At 34.1% G+C, this 26134-nt stretch overlaps 1 protein-coding gene across 1 annotated transcript in view; it reads left to right on the top strand.

The window, feature by feature from the left end:
* LOC123668377 (bestrophin-4) overlaps positions 1–21812 on the top strand; it is a 108821-nt gene extending 87009 nt beyond the window's left edge. The window contains exons 4-11 of the mRNA XM_045602109.1: positions 7709–7838; positions 12489–12727; positions 16999–17127; positions 17557–17664; positions 19315–19545; positions 19750–19987; positions 20283–20567; positions 20880–21812. Coding sequence (XP_045458065.1) covers positions 7709–7838; positions 12489–12727; positions 16999–17127; positions 17557–17664; positions 19315–19545; positions 19750–19987; positions 20283–20567; positions 20880–21133 — 1614 coding nt within the window. The 3' untranslated portion in view covers positions 21134–21812. The remainder of the gene's footprint in view (positions 1–7708; positions 7839–12488; positions 12728–16998; positions 17128–17556; positions 17665–19314; positions 19546–19749; positions 19988–20282; positions 20568–20879) is intronic.
* Positions 21813–26134: the final 4322 nt, after the last annotated feature.

Here is a 26134-nt window from a genome sequence, read left to right as displayed (position 1 = left end):
GCATTTCCGTGGACGTACAATGATTTTGCAGGCTTAAATTAGATTATTATTTTAAATTTTATTTTATAGTAGCTGTGCCTGCGACTACGTCCGCGTGGAATTTAACAAAAAAATTATGTGGTGTCATGGGACATCAGGTAGGAACGAAGTTCCTTCGGATAGTATAGAAGCAACACAATTTGAAAAAAAAAATGTTGAATTTTATATATATTTTCTAGTTCTTGTTTTTTTTTTTTTTCGTTGATTGGTTTTTAATTAAGTACATAAAAGTATTTAGGAAATTTAGTATTTTAGAAAATAACAAATACCGTAAAATAAAATAAATCAAACAAAATAATAATTATTATTATTCAAACTATTAAATGAAATAAAAAAACATGTCTGTATTTATTTTTGTTGATCGTATAAAATTACTTAAATAATTTTAAAAAAATTTACTAGTAATATTTTAGTTTTACAAACGTCATATTATACAGTCGTGTGACTGATATTACGTCACTTCCGTTATACATATATTTTTCTTACGGTTTTAGTATCACATTTTCTTTCAGTTCGGTCGCCCAGCCAAATGTCAAGTCTGCCGTAAGGAACTTCGTTCCAAAAAATTATTGTCCAGTTCGCAGTTATAAAATAAATAAATTTCTAAAATAGAAATAGCCCAAGCTACTCCTTACTATATCAGCTATCTGCCAGTGAAAGTCCCGTCAAAATCGGTCCAGCCGTTTCAGAGTTTAGCCGGGACAAACAGACAGACAGACAGACAAAAATTGTAAAAAATATTATTTTGGTATATGTACCGTGTATACATCCATATATATTTAGTAAGAAGCGGTTATTTTAATGTTACAGACACCATATATATATCAAAACTTGCACACTCATTCGTCGAACGTGAAACTCGTCTCATTTATCGATTACGACATTATAAATAGGAACAATGGCTTCAAACGTGACTATTATTTCGATCCCCATTTTGATCTCTATTTATAGTTAATAGCGATATAAAAACGATTTAATTTAATTGTATATGGCTATCATCGTGCTAATCCAAAATTGGATCCTACTACCACTAAGATCACGACTTACATATTGTCTATGTGATTAAAATCATTTATACATGAGATTTATTATTATTTTTTTAATGATAATTAACAAAATACAATCAAGTCGCAAATTTCATTAAGCTTTTTTTACTCTATTCATACTTACGTTGCTCTCTAACGCCTAATCTATACAAATAAATAAAATTGGAGTATTTGTTTGTAATATTGAAATAAAAGCCTTTTACTTAAATACATATGGATGTAAACACGGTACGTATACCTAACTGACATTTTTTACAATTTTTGTCTGTGTGTTTGTTCCGGCTAATCTCTGAAACGGCTAGACCGATTTTTGCGGGACCTTCACTGGCAGATCGCTGATGTAATAAGGAGTAGCTTAGGCTACTTTTATTTTTGAATTTTTTTTTTTTATAACTTTGCGAACTGAACAATAACTTTTTTGTTAAATTCCACGCGAACAAAGTCGCGGGCACAGCTAGTTCTAAAATAAATTAGTAGAAAATAGTGCAGTGAGTATGCTGTATACTTCTGCGTTTATCAAGAATAAGTGACTAATGATTAGTCACTGGTGTAGTATTATTACACCATCTAGTCAATAAGAACATCAGACATGGCTAGATATTTTCTATTCTCATTTTGTCAAACCAACAACTGTCGACTTTTAGTTTATCAGTCTAAAGGTATAAAGGTGTGAAGGGTCGTTTTCGAGGAGGAAATAAATACGTTTTGATGAAGATATACTGATAAAGTTTATATAGGTATAATACGATTTAAAATTTATCTATAGTGTATTTTTGTAATAACCTAACTAAAATAACCGCCTTTTACTAAATTCATATGTATACAAGGAAAATATACCAAAATATAATTTTTTATGAATTTTGGATGTCTGTCTGTCGGTTTGTTCCGGCTAATCACTGAAACGGTTGGTCTAATTTGGACGGGACTTTCATTGGCAGATAGCTGATGTAATAAGGAGTAACTTAGGCTACTTTTATTTTAAAATTTTATTTATTTTGTAACTCTGCGAACTGAACAATATTTTTTTTAATTCCACGCGGACGAAGTCGCGGGCACAGCTAGTGTAATATAAAGTTATAAGCAACTGGTAAAATTGGGCCTAGGCTAATTTTATTTATATTGTTTTGACAATCTTCGATATCACTAAATCTCTTTCAGAATCTTTCGTAATTCTAGAAATATCAAAAATTCTGTCCAAATATGCGTAGACTTTAAAAGATAACTCTAAGGTACAGGAGTGTGGCAGCAAATATAAACACAAACCAACTCGAGACGAACGCTTAGTCACAAGTACAGACGATTAGAAATTTTCATTTGTAATATTGTTATATTTACGAAAGGCGCTTATGTAACTTGATACAAAGTTTAGTTCATAACAGGTATGAGTTAACCGAAGTATCGGCCACGCGTGAGTTCATGAGCTGTGTCGAATCGTAACCGACTACTCTATGACAGAATTCTATTCTTTGTACTATTAGGCATGCCTTTTATAAGTTCAACAATATTTTTGCAATTTTGTGGTAATTGTTTCTTTGTTTCTTGAGATTTTACACAAATGTATTGTACATACAATTAAAAAAACTCAACAATACCTGTAATAAAAGACAAGAATTAAGTTAAACAGTAAAAATAATAAATATCAAGAAGGAGAATGAATTTTACACAAGAAAATTAAGATGCGTTAAGCGAGATGACCGCCTGTTTTGTTAATAACCTGTAAAAAAAAGTGGGAAGAAATCGCATTACGAAAAGGCCTTCCCTGTCTGAGACTTGGTACGAATGTTCATTTTTTTTTTGCGATGTCTCGTTGGTTTCAGTGTTGGGTTAGGAGCGGATCCACCGTTGTGGATGCGGTGGGCATGCCCACAACTTTCAGCCGAATCTTTACTCATTATTTTCCTTTGACTCGATAATATTATAAAATTTAGAAAATGGCTGGCCTAAAAAAAAGGTCAGAGGAAATATATTTCGGATATATGCCTCAGTAATTTTGATAATTTTATGAAATTACGAAATGGTTGACCTGAAACAAAAAAAAACCAAAGCAGCTCTGACTTCCTACAATGTTATTTCCATACCTAAGATGCGCGTAAATGAAAGGAAATGCCTCTCCTTGATTGTTTTTCAATTATCTGTTTACTTGAAACTTCTAATTTTACGGTTTTATTTTACTATAGTGTTCTTAACATCATAATCATCATATTATGTAAAACATCACGGTAGGACTTACAGGAAAAAAGTTGTAACTTTTCCAAGATAACCACTAGGTCGGAAAACGTTTGTACGGCTCACCTGATGGTAAGAGATTACCGTAGTCTATAGATGCCTGCAACGCTAGAAGCACCGCGAGCGCGTTGCCGACCCTTATCAGACCTTTACCTTTATTACCGACCCAAGGAACAAAACATTGCTTGAAAGTAGTATTATTTCGATGTGATCTTCTGTAAGGTCGAGGTACTTCCCTAGTCGAGTGCTTCAGACTGAGCCGGATACTTCCTGCTATGCCTTACCTCAGTTAAAGCAGTCTTAAATATACGATCAAAGCGCGATTATAATGTATGAATGAGTATACAATAGTCAGTTAGATTATCTATCAGCACGTAATCTTAATTTGCGGAAGTTAGTGCGTATTGTGACCAATGACTTTGAAAATATATATCTATTCCAATGACTTATCCGTAATTCAATAGTCAATACATTTACTTATGTAAGTTTTTTTATTACATTGGGTATTTCGCCCCTAAATATACATTCTGACATACCATCCCATCCTCTAAAATAAGTGTACTGAATTTAGTACAATAAAATCCATAGTATTTAATTTAATCTGTGGTAAATGGTGTTGATGTTACCTTAATTACTATTTGTTTTATACCGTCCGTGTAAAACAGAATATCAATCTTGATGTTGATCATTTTAACTTCTCGATATTTTGGTGCTATTGCAAGCACAGTGGTCACATATAAATCTTTGTCTCATGGCCATAACTGTAGCTATTGTTATATATATATCAAAGATTAACACTCTCTAGTTTTACAGTTTTTAATGATTAAATGCGAACAAACAGGCGTCTACGGTTATAGCGCTTTACAGTCACACATATTGGAATATATACGTATATGTAATTAGTTGTATGTACTAACATTTTGTACTGTTTTAACAGATGTGAGATCCGAAAACAAGGTTGAATGTTGTTTTTCCATTACAAACTCATTTTCCATTTGCACTGTTGAGTGGAACTTAATACGATATTCAATATTCGAAAATTCAACAGTCAGCCTGGATTTATTACTGTTATCTAGTTCTAGTGTTGATTTACTTAACCTATCTCACGCGACAGGTCCAATTCTGTACGTTATTTTGAGCGGCAAATCACTCGGTGGTTTTATCGCTATATTTGTTATATTATGTTCGACACCGTTCTCTCGTCCAATTTTATTTATTTTTTGTTACAATGGAATTTTTTTATTGAGAATAACCTATATTTACTAAATACTGGTATTATACTGTTAAAATATATATATATAAGTTCAGAAATCAGAGGAAATTCATAGATGAATGCAAAATGTACAGAAAAATTTTCAATCTATCTGTCCTTTTAAGTTGGAGTATATTCTTTACGTTAAAGTCTTACTATAAGGGATGGAAAACGTAAAAGAAATCACTGGTACAGCTTGTGTAAAATAATAACAAATAAACAAGGAAAATAAAACACTAGCATTCTTCAAACAACAACAACATCATGACAATAATATTAATATATGCTTGCGATAAAACAAGCGAATGAATTTTTCTCTAATTGTCCTCCATTACGTAAACGACTTGCCAGTATAAGAATATTATAAAATTGTAACCAGTCAATGTCTGTACATGTAAAATATTAAAAAAAACTAATTACATTTTTATTTATTTACAATTCAGTCTACGAACAATTGTAGTGACTAAAGTGACAAATTTGTTTTGGTTAATTTTGAGTTATGACACAGCAGGAAATGAGTTGCTCAAAAACTTGAGCAGCAAGCATTACAGGAGAGGTCCTAAACTAGAAAAATAATATTACTCTCAAGCAGTGTTCTGTTCCTGTGGTGAACAACGTAGACTGAGCCCTGGGGAGGAAAGAGAGTAAGGTCGACAAAGCGCTAGAAATGTCCAGAATTTGTAGGCGTCCAAGCTACTGTAGGACTAGATATTTACCATTCTAGTGATATGAAAAAAAACCTCTTTCGTAAGTGAAACCGTAGGACAGAGTTAGTAATTAATATACTATGATGAAAAATAAATGCTCATAGCAATGTGATTTATTCACTTTGGTGTTATGTAAGGCGTTACGTCGTAATTCCTGAACATTGCATGCACGCAAATAAATTTATAGTCAATTTTTTTAAACCCACACGCTTAAAGTGTTAGAGGAACTGGTAAAGCGCGAATCGTGAATAAGACAGGTTTCATACTTTTAATTATGGAAGCTATGGTATGGTAATGAGTCTGTGGAGAAGAGACTTGTCTATCAGTGGGACTACATCTTCAAGTTGTGAATTAACTTTCATTTAATTTCGGTTCTAGAATAGTCTGAAAAAATTAAATGTTATTAATTATTAGCATATTAAAACAGCGTAATTTAAGATCCGTCAATCGTATACGGAATCCTAATCTTGGTTATGACAAAGTGGATTTTAGCACGTCATGCCCAAATCTCAAAAAGTCACGGTCTATTGTACGATTCGTCAGCAAAGCTAACAATTTTCAGAATATAGCGATCATAAGAATGAGTATCTGTGCTGGCGTGCAAGTATTTGATACAAGCAGCGCTCATAGCAATTGCCAACGCGAAAAAATTAAGCAATTGTAACATCTGGTGCGAAATCGGGCTGTAGGTGGGACTGACTCTTAGGTCTGTTTACGTCGAAACGTTTTAACGGTACATCTCGATGAGTGAAAGCTTTAAAATATTAACATTTTATGATATTTTGTTAGTTTTAATTGTTTTTTATATATTATATATATATATATATATATATATAACTAGCTGACCCCGCAAATGTTGTTTTGCCCTATATGTTATTAACCCCCTTTATAACTTTAGGGTATGAAAAATAAATGTCGGCCGATTCTCAGACCTACCCGATATGTACACAACACTAACATTGTGACACAAGAATTTTATATACGAGTATAAGATATTAAAAAATAAACTCATACCGTTCAATAAAATTCAAGAAATAATATAACAATATCTCATAATTAAATCAAACGAATGATAAGATATATTATATTTACTTATATTGAATAAGTACTAATATAACTAGTAATAACATAATAACAATAATATCGGTCGACTTATTTATCTATTCAAGTTTCTTGAAGTGGAAATTGTACTTCAGTATCTATTCCAGCCAATTTAGAATCCATAATATTACTTGTATTATGTTTATTTCATTAAGTTACTATACTTAACGTGACAATTTTTTCTGACTCAAAACGGGACATCGGTTTTCTTTCGTTAATTGACTTTATTTATTTAGTAACCGACTTCAAATAAAAGAACGGTCTCAATTCGACTTATGTGTATTACGTTATAACTTTTTACTTCGTATGCCAACTTTGGTGATAATTACAGTAGTTTTTGAATTATCTTAATAATGCGTATTGTACTATACTCTATTTTTCGCTAATCAAATACACAAAACTGTAGGTTGTTTCAAAAAGCGTGACATTTTTGCGTCCTGCGCTTATTCTTCAGGACGCCGCGATACATAACAGAAAAACGGGACGGTCTCAGTCAAAATGGGACGCCTGGTCACGTTAGTTATACATACTCATATACGCACTCCAATAAAATCATTTCTAAAGTAACATGTAACAATTTGTGAAACATATATCGAACTATCCTTGAGATATATTACAAAAGTAACTAGTAAGACTTCGTTCGTATGTAATTTAACAAAAAAAAAATATTGTTCAGTTCGCAGATATATAAAGTAAATAAATTTGTAAAATAAAAGTAGCCCAAATTACTTCTTATTATATCAGTCAAAATCAGTCCGGGCCGTTTCAGAGATTACCGGAACAGACAGACAGACCAAATTGTAAAAAAATGTTATTTTGGTATATGCACTATTAACTGAGGTAGGGCACAGCAGGAATTTCCTGCTCAAAATATGGAGCAGCCCGACTGGGGTAGTACCTCGACCTTACAGAAGATCACAGCAAAATAATACTGTTTTCAAACAGTATTGTGTTCCTGTTGGTGAGTAAGGTGACCAGAGCTCCTGGGGGGATTGGGGATTGGGTCGGCAACGCGCTTGCGATGCTTCTGGTGTTGCAGACGTCTATAAGCTACGGTAATCGCTTACCATCAGGTGAGCCGTACGCTTGTTTGCCGACCTAGTGACATAAAAAAAAAAAAAAAAAAAATGCACCATATTCATTTAGTAAAAAGCGGGTATTTTTATATTACAAAAGACACTCCAATTTTATTTATTTGTTTATATGATAGATACACATTTATCTTATATAGTTATGATAAAAATCAAATCTGATTATTTTAGGAAATAGAAACGCTGGCGATTGATCGAAATGTAGACTATAGGTACATGTATTAAATACTGTTTGTTTTGTTGCAGGATGAGACCGGGCGTCTTATGAGAAGGAACATCGTAAGATACGCAATCCTGGCCTACGTGATCACCTTGCAAAGGGTCTCACTCAGGGTCAAGAGACGATTTCCCACGTGGCAACACGTCGTTGACTCCGGTGAGATAAAAATCATTCGTACGATTTTAATTAAGTATCTAGATATATGAAAATACAAACTGTGCTCGCGACATCGTCCGCGTGGAATTGGACAAAAAATTTATTGTTCGCAGAGTTACAAAATAAATAAATTTCTGAAATAATAGTAGCCTAAGTTACTCTTTAATACATCAGCTATCTGCCAGTAAAATTCCCGTCAATATTGGTCCAGTCATATCGGAGATTAGTCGGAATAAACAGACAGACAGACAGACAAAGCGTCAAAAATTGAAAACATGTTATTTTGGTATATGTACCGTGTACATCCATATGCATTTAGTAAAAAGCGCTTATTTTAATATTACAAACAGACACTCCAATTTTATTTATTCGTATAGTTATAATCTTCTTATATCTTATATAAATAAAAAGTAATTTTGCTAAGCGCATAACTCGAGATCAGCTCGACCAATTAATTTTTTTGTATGTCCCTTAAGGCCGAGGGAAGGTTTTTATGCAAAAAAAAAAAAAATTATTACTATATTAACGTCGTTAGCACTTCATTCACACGCTACTTATTAGCTTCACCTGTACTTATGTTTGTATGTTTGTAACAGACTCCTTTGGACCGACTTCAAACGTTCAGATTTCATTTAAACTTATTAGACTTATCGAGAACCGATGACATTACACGAATTTGATAAGCTTATTTCTTTTGAGTTTGGTTTATTATAAATAAAGCGTATTTTTTTAGTCTTCTTTTTAAATTGAGTAATTATTATTATTATGTCATGTAAATATGACATAAAATTATAAAGCTCGTAATGTCGGTCATATTGTTTATAAAATTGATTTTTAATACCCAGTCCTTATGATAAGGAAACGGTTGATTCACATATGGATAATTAAATTAAAAGCATGTCTTCTTAATTATTTAACGAATAGTATTAAAACTACCCATTTCCTAGTATAGTAATCGTTCTTAAGTCATTAAATTGTCTAACTCGTCTATAAGGAGTACCCTGTCAAAAATAATGGAATATCGGCTTGCAACATAGAGTCTCGTCTACAAGTTCATAAACAATGCATTGAAAAATTTATAGGGCGACTAGCTGACTCCGCAAACGTTGCTGTGATATATATATATATATATATTATTAACCCCATATAACCCCTAAATAAATGTCGGCCGATGGTAACTAGTGTTAGTTAAAACACGTTTTTGTGACACGAGAATTTTATAGTACAAAATTATTTTAACAAGAATTGATTTCAATTTTTTGTTAAGTTAAAAAATATTATAAACAAAATACACGATTTTTAAAAACTCAAGCAACGTGATCCTATAGTCTATTTCACGTAAGATGGGTACGGTGACACATGTCAAATTAACTCTATAGTGAGGTGACCATGCATAATTAATTGATGTAATTCGATTATCGAGTACAAATGCGGTTAACCTTTAATCGATTATATAAAAAAAAAAATTAACTGCTTATTAAAAATTAATCATCGCTATAGTGAATAAATAATATTTTAAGGGTGGTGTTAAACGCGAGAAATGAGTTATCGACAAACCCATTAACACAGCTCACGTGGCAAATTATTAGTCGTTCGCCTTTACCGTCCGGTACTTTAGTCGAAGAATGAGCAGTGTCGTCTGTCCATACTTTGCCAACAGTATGATTGGCGTTCCATGTCTAGTCAAGGAATACTACGTTGTTCCAATCCGTAATGATTTTCGCCTTTTCTAAGAATGTCACAAAGTTTTCACGCACTTTTCCGTTTGTTAACTTTTTTTTATTTTATGGAAATCCAATTTTATTTAAAAGTCGCCATAACGATGTCACACTTCCATTAAATAATTTAGCACCTTTCAAAGACATTAATTATTGTAAAACCGTGGGCAACTCATTTCTCCGCTAATAATCATATTCAACCTCAACGACCAAACATTTATTTCCTTTGCCTCTTTTTGGGAGTCGATAACTTATTATCTTCCATATTAGTGTCACCATATTTTTCTTTACTTATTTTTGACACTAAGCTGTGTGGCTACGGCAATAAAGAATATAGCCACCAGCGTCTCTTCCCGTGGGTGTCGTAGGAGGCAACTAAGGGATAACACAGTCCCACTACCACCTTGAAACTTATAAAGCCGACCTATAGCGGGATAACCATTCAACTGCTGGCTTTGAAATACACAGGCCGAAGACGGGCAACAGCGTCTTCAGTGCGACAAAGCCGGCCCTGCGGTCACCAACCCGCCCAGCATGGTGACTATAAGCAACACACATGAGTTTACGCCATTTTTTGGCACGAGCTTGTGGAGGCCTATGTCCAACAGTGGACTGCGATAGGCTGAAGTAATTTTTGACACTGTGTTACGCCTAATTTCAAGTGCCTGTGCAACTCGATCCACTATGTGGTTGACAGATAATAATGGACCGCTATTTTCTCACTCCCGTTCAAAGTATTCCCGAAAGCGGACAACCAATTGACTGTTTGAAACGGTCTTCTTTTGTTCTTTTCGGCATTTTACAGAACAGAACACACACACAAAATGAATAACTAAAAAAATAATAATAACAGAACTTAACAAAAATAAAACAGCAACAAATACAACTGTAGCAACTGGCAAAACCAAAACACGGGAAGCATACAAGAGACAGAAAGTACTGAGTGAGATATCTCGAGTCAGTGAGATGACGCGATTCACAAGATGGCCGTTACGATTATTTATTTTAGCCGATTACTACGTGTCAATCCCTATCATTAAACGTTTCGTTTCATGCCTGTAATTTTAAGTTATCATTTTTTCTGTACCTTTTTTATTTTGTTTAAAATGTAAAAACTCATATAATAAATACAATTTCAATCTAATCAAGCATTATTATTTGCTTTGGAAACTAATTGGTGATTTTTAAAAATGTATATTTATCCGATTTGTTGAAAATAGTGAGCGTGTATTGGAACATATTAAATGTCACCGTACCCATCCTATGTGAAATAGATTATAATTAGTATATATATAAGAAAGGCTACAAGAAGCGAAATATTATAGGGCAATATTATTTAAACATTTTTTAATATCTGCAATGAGAACGGAGGTCGGGAATTTTTATTATTATTATAATTAACAAGTGCCCTTTTTGTTGAAAAATGGACTTTATAACTTTTTTTCCAACGAAAATTTATTATTCAAGTGTTAAAAATACACTAAATTTTTCAATTAATATTTAAGACTCAAAAAATTACTTTATGGGACTCGCTTTGGCGGCAACGAGAGCATGCGATCTACTTCCAGCGTTAAATGAAAATTATAAATATACAGGTCGGGAAAAAAGTTTCGTCGTATTTTGTATAGAAATCTAAGATTTTACATAATTTATTTACATTCACTATAATATATATGTATTATTCTGCTGTGTGGTTACGGCAGTAATGACTATAGCCTCTCTTCCCGTAAGTGTCGTAAGAGGCGACTAAAGAATAATACAGTTCCACTACCACCTTGAAACTTAGCCGGAAGCCGACCGATGGCGGGCTAACCATGCAACTGCTGGCTTTGAAATTAACAAGCCATAGACGGGCAGCGCCGGGCTTCTTCTTCGGTGCGACAAATCCAGCCTGCGGTCACCAACCCGCCTGCCCAGCGTGTTGACTATGGGCAACACCCAGAGTTCACGCCATTTTTGGCGCGAATTTGCGGAAGACTACGTCCAGTAGTGGACTGCGATAGGCTAAAGTTATGATGTACTATTTTGTTCTTTAACTTGATATCATCTCGTAAGTAGTGACAAGATATCGTTGCTGCTGAAATTTTGGGACTTCTCATTAAAAACAATCAATCTCAGATCTTCGGCAACATACATTGTAACTACTCAAATGTCGATCTAGTTCTAATTCTTCAAAAATGACGTCACCTTTATCCGTAACTGGCTGATGAGGGCAAAATGCATCTTTGACATCAAAATTTCCTGATTAAAAACGTTTAAACCATCTTTATGCTACTCTTACTGTATTAGGCCCATAAACGTTACAAATTTTGTTCACGACTTGAGTCGCATTTTTGCCTTTTTTAAATTATAACTTTAAAATGTAACGAATTTCTTCGTTGGATTCACCCATTTTCGGGGACAGAAAAACAAATGAAAAGTGGCGGGAACTGCTTATTACTTTTTAATATCATTTTTGAAATATCATTTTTTCATGGTATCAAAACCAGCCAGTTACAAACAATAAAACGAAAAAGATTTTATGGCAACTTTTAACTTAATAATTGTGTTTGCACATGATAAATAGCGGCTTTCGATTAAATTATCAAAAATTATCAAAATCGGAACACCCAGTAAAAAGGTATGCGGATTTTTGAGTTTCCCTCCTGGTTTCCTTATCATGGTACGAAACTAGGGATATCTCCTTTCCAACAAAAAAAGAATTATCAAAATCGGTTCATAAACGACTGAGTTATCCCCGAACATACATAAATATATATATATATATATATATACGATCCAATTGTGTCCTCTTCTTTTTTGAAGTCGGTTAAAAATACGATAAAACTTTCCCTCCGACCTATTAGTACAATCAAATTTCGTGTCACCTCACCTTCAGCTAGACATTGTATTGGCATTCTAATCGTATTTGGTAACTTATTTATATTTTCAGGCTTGATGCTCGAGAGTGAAAGAAAGGTGTTTGAGAAAATGGACGGCAAGAGTCCCATGTCAAAGTACTGGATGCCGCTAGTATGGGCTACGAATATCATCAACAGAGCGAGGAAGGAAGGCCTGATAACGAGCGATCATATCGTGCAAACATTACTCGTGGAACTTTCAGACATCAGGAGGAGGTTAGGAGCTCTCATCGGGTACGACACAGTGTGCGTGCCACTTGTGTATACACAGGCTAGTAGTTTTTTTTTTTTTGTTATTCTACTCATCTTTACGGTCACACATACATCATACGTCTTTTCTCTTACATATACATACATCGTCCGCCTAAATGCAAGAGTATGAAAAATTTGAAAATGGAATTGGATCCCCAGGTCTTGATTTTTTTTTAAATTGTATTAATAATAACTCATTAGGTAATTTTATCACTCCTGACGGCCAGTTACATTATTATTATTTTTTATTAGCGATAAACTTCTGACACAGATAATTAAAAAGAAATCTTTCTTAAATTTAAACATGTGTTTATATTTTGGGACCCGCGAAAAAAGATTTACGACCTACTGGGGACCGACGAACATTATATGTATGATATGTGATATATATATTCATGGATGTTATTTACCTTTCTTGCAAGTAAATTATAATAATCAGTCATCAAGAAATTGTATACAATGTTACAGAAATGTTCCATAAATTTGATTCGTAATCGACGAAATATGTTTCGAGAAAATTTTTATTGTTTTTTCAAGTCTGAATGTTTTTGATATTGAGAACCTACAAATAACAAACAAGGACTTTCGAACTTAAACAAACACTACCTACGTTTTAATTGTGTACCATATTTCTTTGATCTGTACGAATCAAAGGCTCTTTTAGTCGTAACCTTTTGTGCTTTCAAAATGTTTGTTTTTCTTTCTTTATGTGTAACTATGAGGACAAACAAGTGCTCGGCTCACCTGATGGTAAGCGAGCACAGTAGCTATAAACGCCTGCCAAACCAGAAGCATCACAAGCGCTTTGCGACCCAACCGCCAACCTCCCCAGGAGCTCTGGTCACTTTAGTCACTACAGAAACACAAAACTGCTTGTAAGTTTGATTGAAGTATTATTTAAATGTGATCTTCTGAAAGGTCGAGGTATTGCGGGCTGCTCCAGATTTTAAGCAAAATATTTCATACTGGCCCTACCTCAGTTAATGTAACGTAATTAATTTATAAAAATAATATTCTAATTTTATACTTCTAACTGAGATCTAATAACATAAATTATTGAATCGATCAAGTGATCATGTAGGTGTAGCTAAGCACGAATTTTGCTGATAATACTTATACAAGAATTGTTGTTCAATGTCGTTGTATTAAAATTGTGGTTAATGATCAATGGCATTGTGTTAAAATTATGGTAAATGTCCGACTTCGGTGTGTAGTGGTAACGAATTTCTAATTACACGTGGATTAAAGTTAAACTTCTTTGTTGATTCGGAATCCAGCTAGGCCTTGATTGTGTTTGCTTGAAAACAAAAAAAAATCAAATTGTTTAGAATTCCTAATGTGGGGGAACACAAAAAACACAAAAATAAAAATAAAATCGTAGATATTAAAAAAAATCATTTCAATTTACATCGAAAAACAATGCAACGTAGGTAATTGAAAAAAATTATTACTTAAATACACATTATTATTCGTAACTCAAAAAGTACTCGTCAGATCTCGATGAAAAGGGAATCATCAAAATCGGCGCTACAATCAGTAAATAGTTATGACGTAACACACACATAAAATACAATCAAATTATTTTTTTAAGTCGGTTAATAAAACTTTTACATGTTACAATGGTCATAGCCAGCCGTTTATAACATTTGTAGACAAATTTTTAAATATTTAAAGCGTCGAGGAAGAAGAAATAAAATTACGGTGTGTTACGTATCAAATCGTACCTAATATCAAAGTTATCAGGTATGTAAACGAGCAAAAAATGCACATAATTGAATTAAATTTTTTCAAACAAAATAATTTTATTATTAACCAAATTTTGTATTTATGTTATCGGTACAATTTTGTTATTAACCAAAAAGGAGAAGGTTACTCAATTCGACCGTATATACATATATATTATGTATGTTCGCGGAATTAATTTTTTTCGTCTACTTACGTTGTATTACTTGTCGATGTAACTGAAGACGGTTTTTTTCGTTTGCTAGCAAACACAATTATTTTCGAAATGACATTTATCTCTGCTGTAGAAGCTTGGATCACGGAAGTTGATTAACGCTTGAATATAATGAATAATGTGTGTATATCTATCTGATAGCCGAATCTAATGAAATACAAGCGACAATCTAATACCCGAAAAATCTTAAAAATATACATACACGTGGATGACACTAGTTTGACCAATGAGTCAATGGTAACATTTTAGCATAGTCATTTTATTTAAATTCAAACATTATCTATCAATTTATTTATTGTATGTGTGGACTTAGTGACGCTATATTTCATGTAAGATATTACTAATTTTGTAGTAAAACACAGTTTATATATTATACTCAAAACAGTAACTGCGGAGTCGTTGACAGCTTCACTATTAAAAATAATCATCACTCAGACAGACAGACCGACAGACAGACAGAGTGACAGACAGACAGACAAAAATTGTAAAAAATGTTATTTTGGTATATGTACCGTGTATATGCATTTAGTAAAACGCGGTTATTTCAATATTACAAACAGACACTCCAAATTATTTATTTGTATAGATTTAAATTAAAGATCTTTTTAACTAACTTTGAAATTAACTATATTGTTTTTATATACTCTGAATTGCAAAACAGTAGTATCAAGATAATCATACATATTTTCTTTAAATAGTTATTAAATAAAAAATAACCTTGCAGTTAATTATGAAAAAAAAAAACATCTTTTGCGCGTAATAATCAGGTTTTCTTTCAACAATACCATAACGTAGCTGTGACCTTCGTTTCCTTGAATCGCGATCGCAATAGCGATACGAGACTACGAGTAACTATACATTATAAGCTTTGCAGTTTAATAATAATAATTGTGTTTGCAGGCGAACGAAGAAAAACCGACTTCTATTATATTGACAAGTAATACAACGTAGGTAGACAAAAAAATTGTCGAATAAATACGCATTATCAAAGATTACTCCAAAAGTTGTAATTAGATATCGATGAAATTTAAATGTGACCACATAATAAACGTCGATTAAATAAAAAATCATCAAAATCGGTACACCCAGTAAAAAGTTATGCGGATTTTCGAGAGTTTCTCTCGATGTCTCTGGGATCCCATCATCAAATCCTGGTTTCCTAGTACCAATACTAGTCTCATAGTACCAAACTAGGGATATCTCCTTTCCAACAAAAAAAGCCTTATCGAAATCGGTTTATAAACACGGTACACCCAGTCAAAAGTGATGCGGATTTTACTTTACACACAATTAATTTTAATTTTATTATGCGTTTAGTAACAACCCAAAATTAACTATTTTGTATAACCTGTAGACGTAAAATAAAGCCGTTTGCTTGCAAACAATTATTAATTTAAAATAAGAAAAAAAAAACGTGTACAAAACTAAGTGAATATTGTTTAACGCAAGCATAATTCGAATCGATTTAAAAATACGCGATCACCCATACAAGATAAAAACAACAAAGGCATATGCATCGAATCTCATCTTTGTTCATCATTGCAGTTTTAATAATAAAGATGCAAATTTTTATACAAATAAAAGAACATATAAATAAACATAATCATTATTCCAATAAACACATTTATTTAAATTGTAGTTGTGTTTTGCTTAGTTTTTCTGTGTAATGTTGATACAAAGTAGTTTCATATTAAACTAGTTGTGCCCGCGACTACGTCCGCGTATCGTTCGTTCAAACAAAAAAGTTATTGTTCAGTTCGCTGAGTTAATAATAATATATATAGTTAATATAAATATAAATAAATTTCTAAAATAAAAGAAGCTTAAGTTACCCCTTTTTACATCAGCTATCTGCCAGTGAAAGTCTCGTCAAAATCGGTCCAGCCGCTTCAAAGATTAACCGGAACATACAGATAGACAGACAGACAGATAAAAGTTGTAAAAAATGTTATTTTGGTATATGTACTGTGTATACATCACATTTTAATATTACAAACACACTAATTTTATTTATTTCTATAGATAATAATATGTGTTCAGGTGGAAGTTGTGTCAACTGATAAAAATGAATTAACTAATATTCTAAATTATTTGGTTCTTCGGAAATCTTTAATACTCAAAATATTTACCTTAAATAAAATAATACCAAACTACAGTTTTAAGGTTCTGAGGACACAATGTAAATGCGTGTGCGGGTTTTAAAACAATTTAATTCGTTCAATATCATTTAATGTGTGTGTGTGTGTGTGTTAGTAGTAAACGCCACTATGTTATAGATAGATGATATATATATCATGTGAAAGATAAAATATTCAATTTATATTGTATTGCAGGTGGTAACCCTAGCTCTGTACACGTACTTCGTGGCAGCCCTGATGGGCAGACAGCTTGTTCCACCAGCTTCCGGCAGCACGTCGAAATACGAACCCGATGTATACTTCCCTTTATTTACCGCTCTACAGGTGAGTAGTTTACTTCTTTATATTTATTTTGTTTTTACAACCGAAAGTGGTTAAGAACTATATTTCATAACTCGGTTCCTATGCACATAAAACGAATCGTTTTGCTTACGAGTCGCTAAATTTCGAACACGATTTGTTTTTGATAACAAACCTTTTTCTGAATATAGGAACAGGAGGTACCTCCCAAGGTTATATAGCATTCCTTTGCTATTATATAGTTAAATCCCATTTGTGTAAAGTGTATCACAACTTTAATATAAGCTAAATTTTCTCCATCAATCTTTTGAAAATGTTGAAACATTAGACTTTTTATTTTAACGTGGATGAGTATTTTGGTGTATATATTATAAAGCTATCGATATCACAAACTTTTACATACTAATTTGTTATAAAAATTTGTTCTAATATTGTATTTCATTGTAATTTCAGTTTTGTTTCTACGTGGGGTGGCTGAAAGTTGCCGAAGTTCTTATTAATCCTTTCGGTGAAGATGACGACGACATTGAACTCAACTGGCTTATTGATAGACATATCAAGGTAAAATACGTGGCACTATACTTTTAATATTGTACCTTTAAAATCAGTTTTCAATTCAATCATCAATCATTACAGCCTATATAGTCCACTGCTGGACATAGGCCTCCACAAGCTTACGCCAAAAATAACGTGAACTCATGTGTTTTGCCCATAGTCTTGACTAGCCCGTTGGCGCAGTTTGTTGTGACCCTGCTTTCTGCTCCGAGGGTTGTGGGTTCGATTCCCACCCCGAGTCTAGGTGTAATATAAATATTTATTTATATATTTATATATGTATTATTTATAAGTATGTTTATCGAAAAAAAAATGTAGCTATATACCAGTCGGCTGTAGCCTATAACACAAGCATTAAGTTGCTTACTTTAGGAACAGACGACCGTGTGTGTATTGTGTAAATATTTTTTATTATTATTATTAATTATTATTATTATTATTTATTATTATTTATTATTATTATTTATTATTATTATTATAGTCACCACGCTGGGCAAGCGGGTTGGTGACCGCAGGGCTGGCTTTGTCGCACCAAAGACGCTGCTGCCCGTCTTCGGCCTGTGTATTTCAAAGCCAGCAGTTAGATGGTTATCCCGCCACCGGTCGGCTTTTTAAGTTCCAAGGTGGTAGCGGAACTGTGTTATCCCTTAGTCCCCTTTTACGACACCCACGGGAAGAGAGGGGGTGGCTATATTCTTTAGTACCGTAGCCACACAGTACGTACATCTGGGAAAAGCCATCAAAAAACTTAAAAATGCACGTTTGTTATGAACCTAATAGCAGATGTGGTATTATATTATGTGATATTTAGAACAATTTATACCCATTAAAAAATGGATATTACCTCGTCTTCTCGTTAATTATCAATATACGAGTTAATAAATGAAGGCATGAAATAAATAATTATTACGGTATTTTATAACTTAACCACGACTGTTAGTCAGTTGACAGTTATTACCAAAGATTACAATATAAAAGGTTTAAACACTGTTTCAAGTTTCCTGCGGCAAAAATATTAAATGGTCTACTTCCTCTTAGAATAAAATGTAGTACGAACATTGTTTTAAAGCTAAGAATAAAGCCACCTTGCTTAGAAAGTAACGTGCTGCAGAAAATATAAGACACGTATACTATATTTATTCCTGAAACTAAAGGACTTTTGGCAATATTACAATAAAAGCCTCTTGAAATTTCTCTGAATGTACCCACAGACACACACATACATACGCTAGCGCGTGCGCACACGCACACACACATATACATATACGCGTAAGAGTTTGTGTACCTATTTGTTATCATGTGTACTTAGTTTGTTGTTTTGACTTTCTTTCTTTTACTTAGTTAGGTAGTTTAAAAATTACTTATTTTGTAATTGTTTTAATTTCCAACGTTGGCTGTTTGTAATCCGCTGACAGCTGAGGGACAGATCGATGTTTCTCGCACATTAATCCACGTTTTCCAAGACCTCAGTCCTGGCAAGCAAGTAGTTGAGCCAGCTTCCGTTGCGTCAGATGGTTATGTAAAATATGTTCGACCTTTGTTTTTTTTTTGTGTACAATTGTAATTATCCGGCTTAATCATCTACATGAAAAGCAATAATTCAAATATCCCTTTAGATAATAATACAAATTTAAAACAAATAATTATAACTTCCAGGCAGCATACATGATAGTCGACGAAATGCACGAAGAGCACCCGGAACTTCTAAAAGACCAGTACTGGGAGGAAGTTGTACCCAAAGACTTACCATACACTGTCGCATCAGAGCACTATCGACGCCACGAGCCGGCGTGTTCCGCGGATCACTATAAAGTGAAAGCTGAGGACGCTGTTTATGCAAACGTTCAAGCTCCAAGGAAAAGTCATGACGAGACCTACGCTGATTATGTAAATATCCATAAAAATAATTATGTTCATTATATTATTAGTACAGCAAACCAGTACAGACAGCTATAGTCCGTAAATTGGGTTAGTCTTGTAATACTTTTACTGGTAGCTTTGTGTCCAGATGTCCATTAAAAAAACTTTGATTTCCAATTTGTATGTGAAAATGATAAATGAGTACATTAACGTTAGATTTGCTTTTTGCAGGAAAGCGTAGATACACCGTTAGTAGAAAGAAGGAAAAATTGGTTCCAAAGACAAATATCAAGAATGGGATCAGTACGATCAGCGTCAACTGCATATTCTTCCGGTGGATTGTTCGGAAGGAATCGACATAATTCCGTAGTGTATTCCAGTCCTGAGGCTGGGCAACCAGCAGGGCCGCCACCGCCTCATCATAAAATGTCGCTATATGAAAGACTAGTTGGCAGAAAATCTGGCAGGGGTCAGCATCGACAGAACTCTAAACATGGTAAGTTTTATATTCTATTTCAAAGGAAAGTTATTCAAGGCATTGATTCAAAATATTTATAAAAAACAACATTAACTTGATATACCACTTTAAATATTTACATATTTGCCTCAAATAAGGCAAAATTATTCCTGTAACTACCCAACAGAAATAGAATTATTTTAAAAGTGACACGTTATAACAGTACAAGTCTTGTATTGTCCATTTTCTTAGTGACAATTCTGAAAATGTTTTTCTTTGTATAATAAATCAGTAATAATAATTACAGGTCAAAAAAGTAATGGATCAGCAATACCTATAACTCTTCGTAACAGACCTCGCATACCAACACCAGACGTGACGAAAGAAGTTATGGACCGTGAGAATAGGATAGCCATGGGTATGCAGAACATGGGAGTGATCATGGCCCATCAGGGTTATCAGAACGAGGTGCCAGTACTTGGGGCACTGGTGTTATCGCCCATACAGGAGTTGGATAGTGGATCAGTTAATAACACATTGCATGCTGGTCAACCAGGTACTACGGCTTTAGCTCAAGCTGTTCTGTCTCCTGGTTTATCACAAGGTAAGTGATGATTATTTTAATATTCAATTGATTACATGATTTTTTTATTTAATTAGTATGTTTGACCAAGGAAATTCGTCTTGTACCAGAATCAATCTATATAAATATTGTCCCAATTCAAATTTGGGAATTTACCTACTGTTTCATTCATTACATTTTCAAACAAAACAAACGATACTGAAATAAATTAAGAAAAATCGCGAGTATCGACACCTGTTTATCGATTTAAGTTATTAAATGTTAAAATTACAGATGTAACAAGCTGACAATATTTATAAGCCTAATTATTAAATATCACAGGTATAACACCAATGCTAGCAGCCACGCCTGTCGTATCGCCAGTCACACTATCGCCGCTGGGCGTGTCTCAGTTGACTCTAGTAAATGGCTCAGCGCCTTCGACCCCGAGACCAGATCGCACAACACCACCAATCCCAAGAGCCACGGTGACAGAAATCCCATCAGACAGAGACAGCGAACACAGTGGGACAGGAACACCGCCAGAGTTTTCGAGAAAACCGAACGGGTCTAAAAGGGGAGAAGTTTACGTGTAAAGTCAGTTATAGACAGGGCGACCGAACGACAACCATTGTTATTAGTGTATTAAAATCAATTTCTATGACAAAATTAAATGTCAAGTTTAATGTTATGTTCGTTCGCTCTATCTATTGATTGTTAATTCATGGCGATCCGCCATTACGATACGATCCGTCATACTCAAGGTGTTACAGAATCTCTAAGGCTTTGATAAAGCATTAAAATCGCGAGGTCGCGCGTCCAGCTCTCTAGCGACTGGATCTTACCATAGGCAGTAGAGTGTGTATAAATATATTTAGACGAATTTTAATATAATTGTAACTGTGGTCGATTAGCATCACTAAAATTCGAGATGAGTGTTCGAAATCCGTCCATAAAAAGTGGTGCTAAGTACGTTATCACTATTTTAATGTTTATTCTATGTACAGAATGTTTTTTTGACTGAAGTATAAGAGTTTATTATAGTATAAATTTAACGTGTGTTATTTAAGAAGTCGAACTATATTTATATATATACCCTATGTATTAAAGAAATTAAATTTACGCACAAACAGGGATTGAATTATATAGATTTGTATAAAATTATTTTATTGTATATTATTATTATTTTTCATTTTATTTACATATCTTTTTTTTTACTTTGTTACTTATCCCAAAATTGAAAAGATATTGATTAATATAATTTTCCGACAAAAATTTATTTTTATTTCAACCCAGTAATATATTTACGTGTTAAAATGAATATGAGATTAAAAATAACGATTTTCTTCTTATATCAATCGACCTATTTCATTTTAATTATGTGCGATGAATATGTGTCAATCTATCTATGCATATAATAAAATGGTAGGACGGTCAAAACTGTACATTGAATATTTTTTTAAAAGTATACTTGGGGTGTGATCTACAATCGATACCGAAGCCAAAAATATAGTTTTTAGAATTTTTGTCTGTTTGTCTGTTTGTCTGTATATTTGTCCGGGATCGAACCTTTATTTCCTCAACGCATTCTGTAACAATGTGTAATCTAACGACGCATAGTTGAATGTTTTTGCTATTATGTTAATAACCATGCTATATAAGCTAGCTTCATACTATGAAAATCACGCAATATAAGTAACTAAGTCGATAAACATAATTAAACGAATATAAGTAGACAAGACAATTTTAAAGCAGCGCCATCTATGAGATTTTTCTGTATATATGAAATATAAAGAAGAAACGGGTAAATAAATGTTATTTTAAAAGGTATAATCTTAGGTATTTTTGGTGCCGTATAGCGTTCACGCAGACTACGTCGCGGGCAGCAGCTAGTACATATAATAAAACTAGCTGACCTGGCGAACTTTGTACCGCCTTCTTTATTTTTTTCTTAAATATAATAATTAATATATCAAAATAAAATATAGCCTTTCTTTCAAGTTGGATCGAACTGCACATGGTGTGCGAATTTTATTATAATCGGTTAAGTGGTTTAGGAGTCCATTGAGGACAAACATTGTGACACGAGATTTATATATATTAAGATGGTAGGAAAGTAAAAACTGTACATTGAATATTTTTTTAAAAGAATACTTGGGGTGTGATCTACAATCGATACCGAAGCCAAAAATATAGTTTTTAGAATTTTTGTCTGTTTGTCTGTATGTATAACGGGGATAAACTCAAAAAGTACTGCATGGATTTACTTCAAATTTGGCACGAATAATATTAAGAAGTCGGGTCAACATATAGGCTACATATTATCATCCTATCACCTACGAGGAACGAGTAGTGAACCTTTATTTCTTCAATGCATTCTGTAACAACGTGTAATCTAACGACGCATATTTGAATGTTGTTGTTATTATGTTAATAACCATGCTATAAGCTAGCTTCACACTATAAATAAAGACATTCTGTAGTACATTTAGTCTCAGCATTGCAGCCGTGCGAAGTCGGGGCGGGCCGCTAGTTAACTAAGATAATTAAAATTAATAAAATCATATAACAGTAGTATAAAGACATATACGTTCCCTCCCGATGGTAAGGGTTCGCCACAAACCCATAGAAGCCTCCAATAAAGTCAACAACATCACAATCGAGTTGCCGACCCAACTTCCGCTGTCAACACTGAGCTCACCATAGGAACAAAACACTACTTGAAATAATATTTTACTAGGTTGTAATATTCTCTATGATTAAACTTTCATTGCATTTAAATTCGATTTATAAGATGTCAAAAGCAAAATAATTGAGTTTGCTGGCAACAAAAAAAAAACGACTTCAATTACATCGACAAGTAATACAACGTAGTTAGACAAAAAAATAGTCAAGTAAATACGTATTATCAAAAATTACTTCAAAAGTTGTTATCAGAACTCAACTTAAACGTTACCATATGATAAATATCGGCTTTCGATTAAATTAAAAATCATCAAAATCGGTAAACCCAGTAAAAAGTTATGCGGGTTTTCGAGGGTTTCTCTCGATGTCTCTGGGATCCCGTCATCAGATCCTGGTTTCCTTATCATGGACTTTGGATATCTCCTTTCCAACAAAAAATAATTATCGAAATGGGTTCATAAACGACGAAGTTATCCCCGAACATACATCTAATATATAAAATTCTCGTGTCCTGGTGTTTGTAGTTAAATTCCTCCGAAACGGCTTGACCGATTCTCATGAAATTTTGTGTGCATATTAGGTAGGTCTGAGAATCGAAAACATCTTTTTTTCATCCCCCTAAATGTTAAGAGTAGTCCACCCCGAATTTTTTTTTTATGATACAACATTAAAAAATACATACAACCCTAAATTTTCAACCCTCTACGATTAACACCTACATTTTATTTATTAATTATAAACTTAAATTTTTTTGGCAAGATTTTTATTTTTATTTTGTCATGGCTTCTCTCCACGACCAAAACCCATTTCTTCATCGCAATTTATATTTTTTTATTATTTTTAATAACTTCCTATAATTATGATTTTTTTTCAATTGAATTTGATCTCCTGCCTTCGCCGGTCGATAAGACCGCTAGATGTCTACCGTTGTCACCTCCCATCTAGCAAACACATGTTTAGATAGATATCGAAATTTTAATTTAGATATATTTGTTACTTTAATAAATATTAATTTATTAAATGAAATAAAACATACTTTCATTGTCTACAACGCTTTCGATTATACGTAAATCCCCGCACACTTATAATAGATAGTTTATTGGCAAAACGTTTGCCGGGTCAGCTAGTATATATATATATATATATATATATATACTAGCTGTGCCCGCGGCTTCGCCCGCGTTGAAATCAGTGTCACAAAGTTTTCCCGGCAAACTTCCAGTGAAACTCTCATCTAAATTGGCTTAGCCGTTCCGTAAACCTTCCCCTTGAAGCACTCTCTCCATTGGTGAAACCGGATGAAAATCCGATTTTGAGGGAATCGATCACATACACTTTTGGGGACTTTGTTTAACACTAACTATTGCCCGCGACTACGTCCGCGTCGTTACGAAGATATGCATTACTATCAAGATGTTTAAAGCAAATTATCTTTTTATTTCAGTCACTTGAAATGCTTATGACACTGAGCAACTTTTTAAAAGGCACAATTTTGTATAATTTAATAGTTATTTTTATAAAACCTCTCTGTACACGACATTTTTAGTTTTATTTTCAGGCTGCAGTATAAATAACCTATCAGGCGAATTATAGCTGCTGTATATGTTTCATACAAACTATCAACCCCAATTAAACCCCCTTAGCGGTGGAATATCGCAAAATCCGTCCTTAGCGGACGTCTACTAACTATAATCTACCTCCCTGCTAAATTTCATCTTTATCCATCCTGGATGGATGGACTATCCAGCGGTTTTTGAGTTCTCGTGATGAGTGAATCAGTGACCTTTCGCTTTTATATATATTTCGCTTATATATATATATATATTGTTAAGGACACACAAAGAAACTAGCGCCATCTAGCGGCAACCATTGAAACCACGCAGAGACAGAGACCGCATGAAACTCTCTACTCAATACTAGATGGCGTTAGAGGAGCAACTGTGGAACTATATAGAAGTATAGTCTCGAAAACCGTGTACATGCGCGAACTTTCCAGAATGGTCTGGGCCTCGTCTCGGCCGATATAAATAGCCGTAGCGAGGCGAACGAGTACAGTTCAGTTTGAGCGATCTTCGAAGCGACTTCAAGAGTGAAAACTAGTGATCAAGAGTGGTACTAGCGAAACCTACGACATTGGCTACGACATAGGACATTGTTAGTGCTTAGTGTTTGAACCTAGTGCTTTGTGTTGGACCTAGTGCTTGTGAATAAAGTCTTGAAAAGAGTCAGCAGGTCTTTCTCTCCAAATCCTTCGAACCCTAACACGTAACAACTGGTGTCGGAAGTGAGATTTGGAGATGCCATTGACTCCGAGAGAAGACTTTAAGGACGTCAAGGGCGTCAGGACAAGGGCGCAACGAGCTGCGGAGGCCACACCTACTGGGGACCAAGCTCCGCCCACCGTGGACCAAGCCCCGCCCACTGACCCCGCCTATCATGCCCCGCCCGCTGACCACGCCCACCAGGCCCCGCCCACCCGGGCTCAGGCCCCGCCCACTCGGGCTCAGGCCCCGCCCACTCCGAGTCAGGCCCCGCCCACTCAGGCTCAGGCCCCGCCCACTCGGACACAGGCCCCGCCCACTCGGGCTCAGCCCCCGCCCACTTTGTATCAGGCCCCGCCCACCGGACCCGCCCACCTTACCGCGCCCACCAGTGACACCGTAACTTCTACAGACTCTCAAGTGGCTCTTCAATTAGGAAGTTTAATTAAATTAATGGAGCTGCAAAGGGCTGAAATTCGTGCTTTGCAAGAATCACAAGAGCAGCAAAAGGCTGAAATTCGTGGTGCTTTGCAAGAATCACAAGAGCAACAAAAGGCTGAAATTCGTGGTGCTTTGCAAGAATCACAAGAGCAACAAAAGGCAGAAATTCGTGGTGCTTTGCAAGAATTACAAGAGCAACAAAAAGAGCTC

This window comes from Melitaea cinxia, chromosome Z (genome assembly GCF_905220565.1).
Source record: "Melitaea cinxia chromosome Z, ilMelCinx1.1, whole genome shotgun sequence".
Lineage (NCBI taxonomy): Eukaryota > Metazoa > Arthropoda > Insecta > Lepidoptera > Nymphalidae > Melitaea > Melitaea cinxia.
The sequence above is the reverse complement of the archived record's forward strand: the minus strand, read 5'-3'. Positions and strand labels throughout refer to the sequence as shown.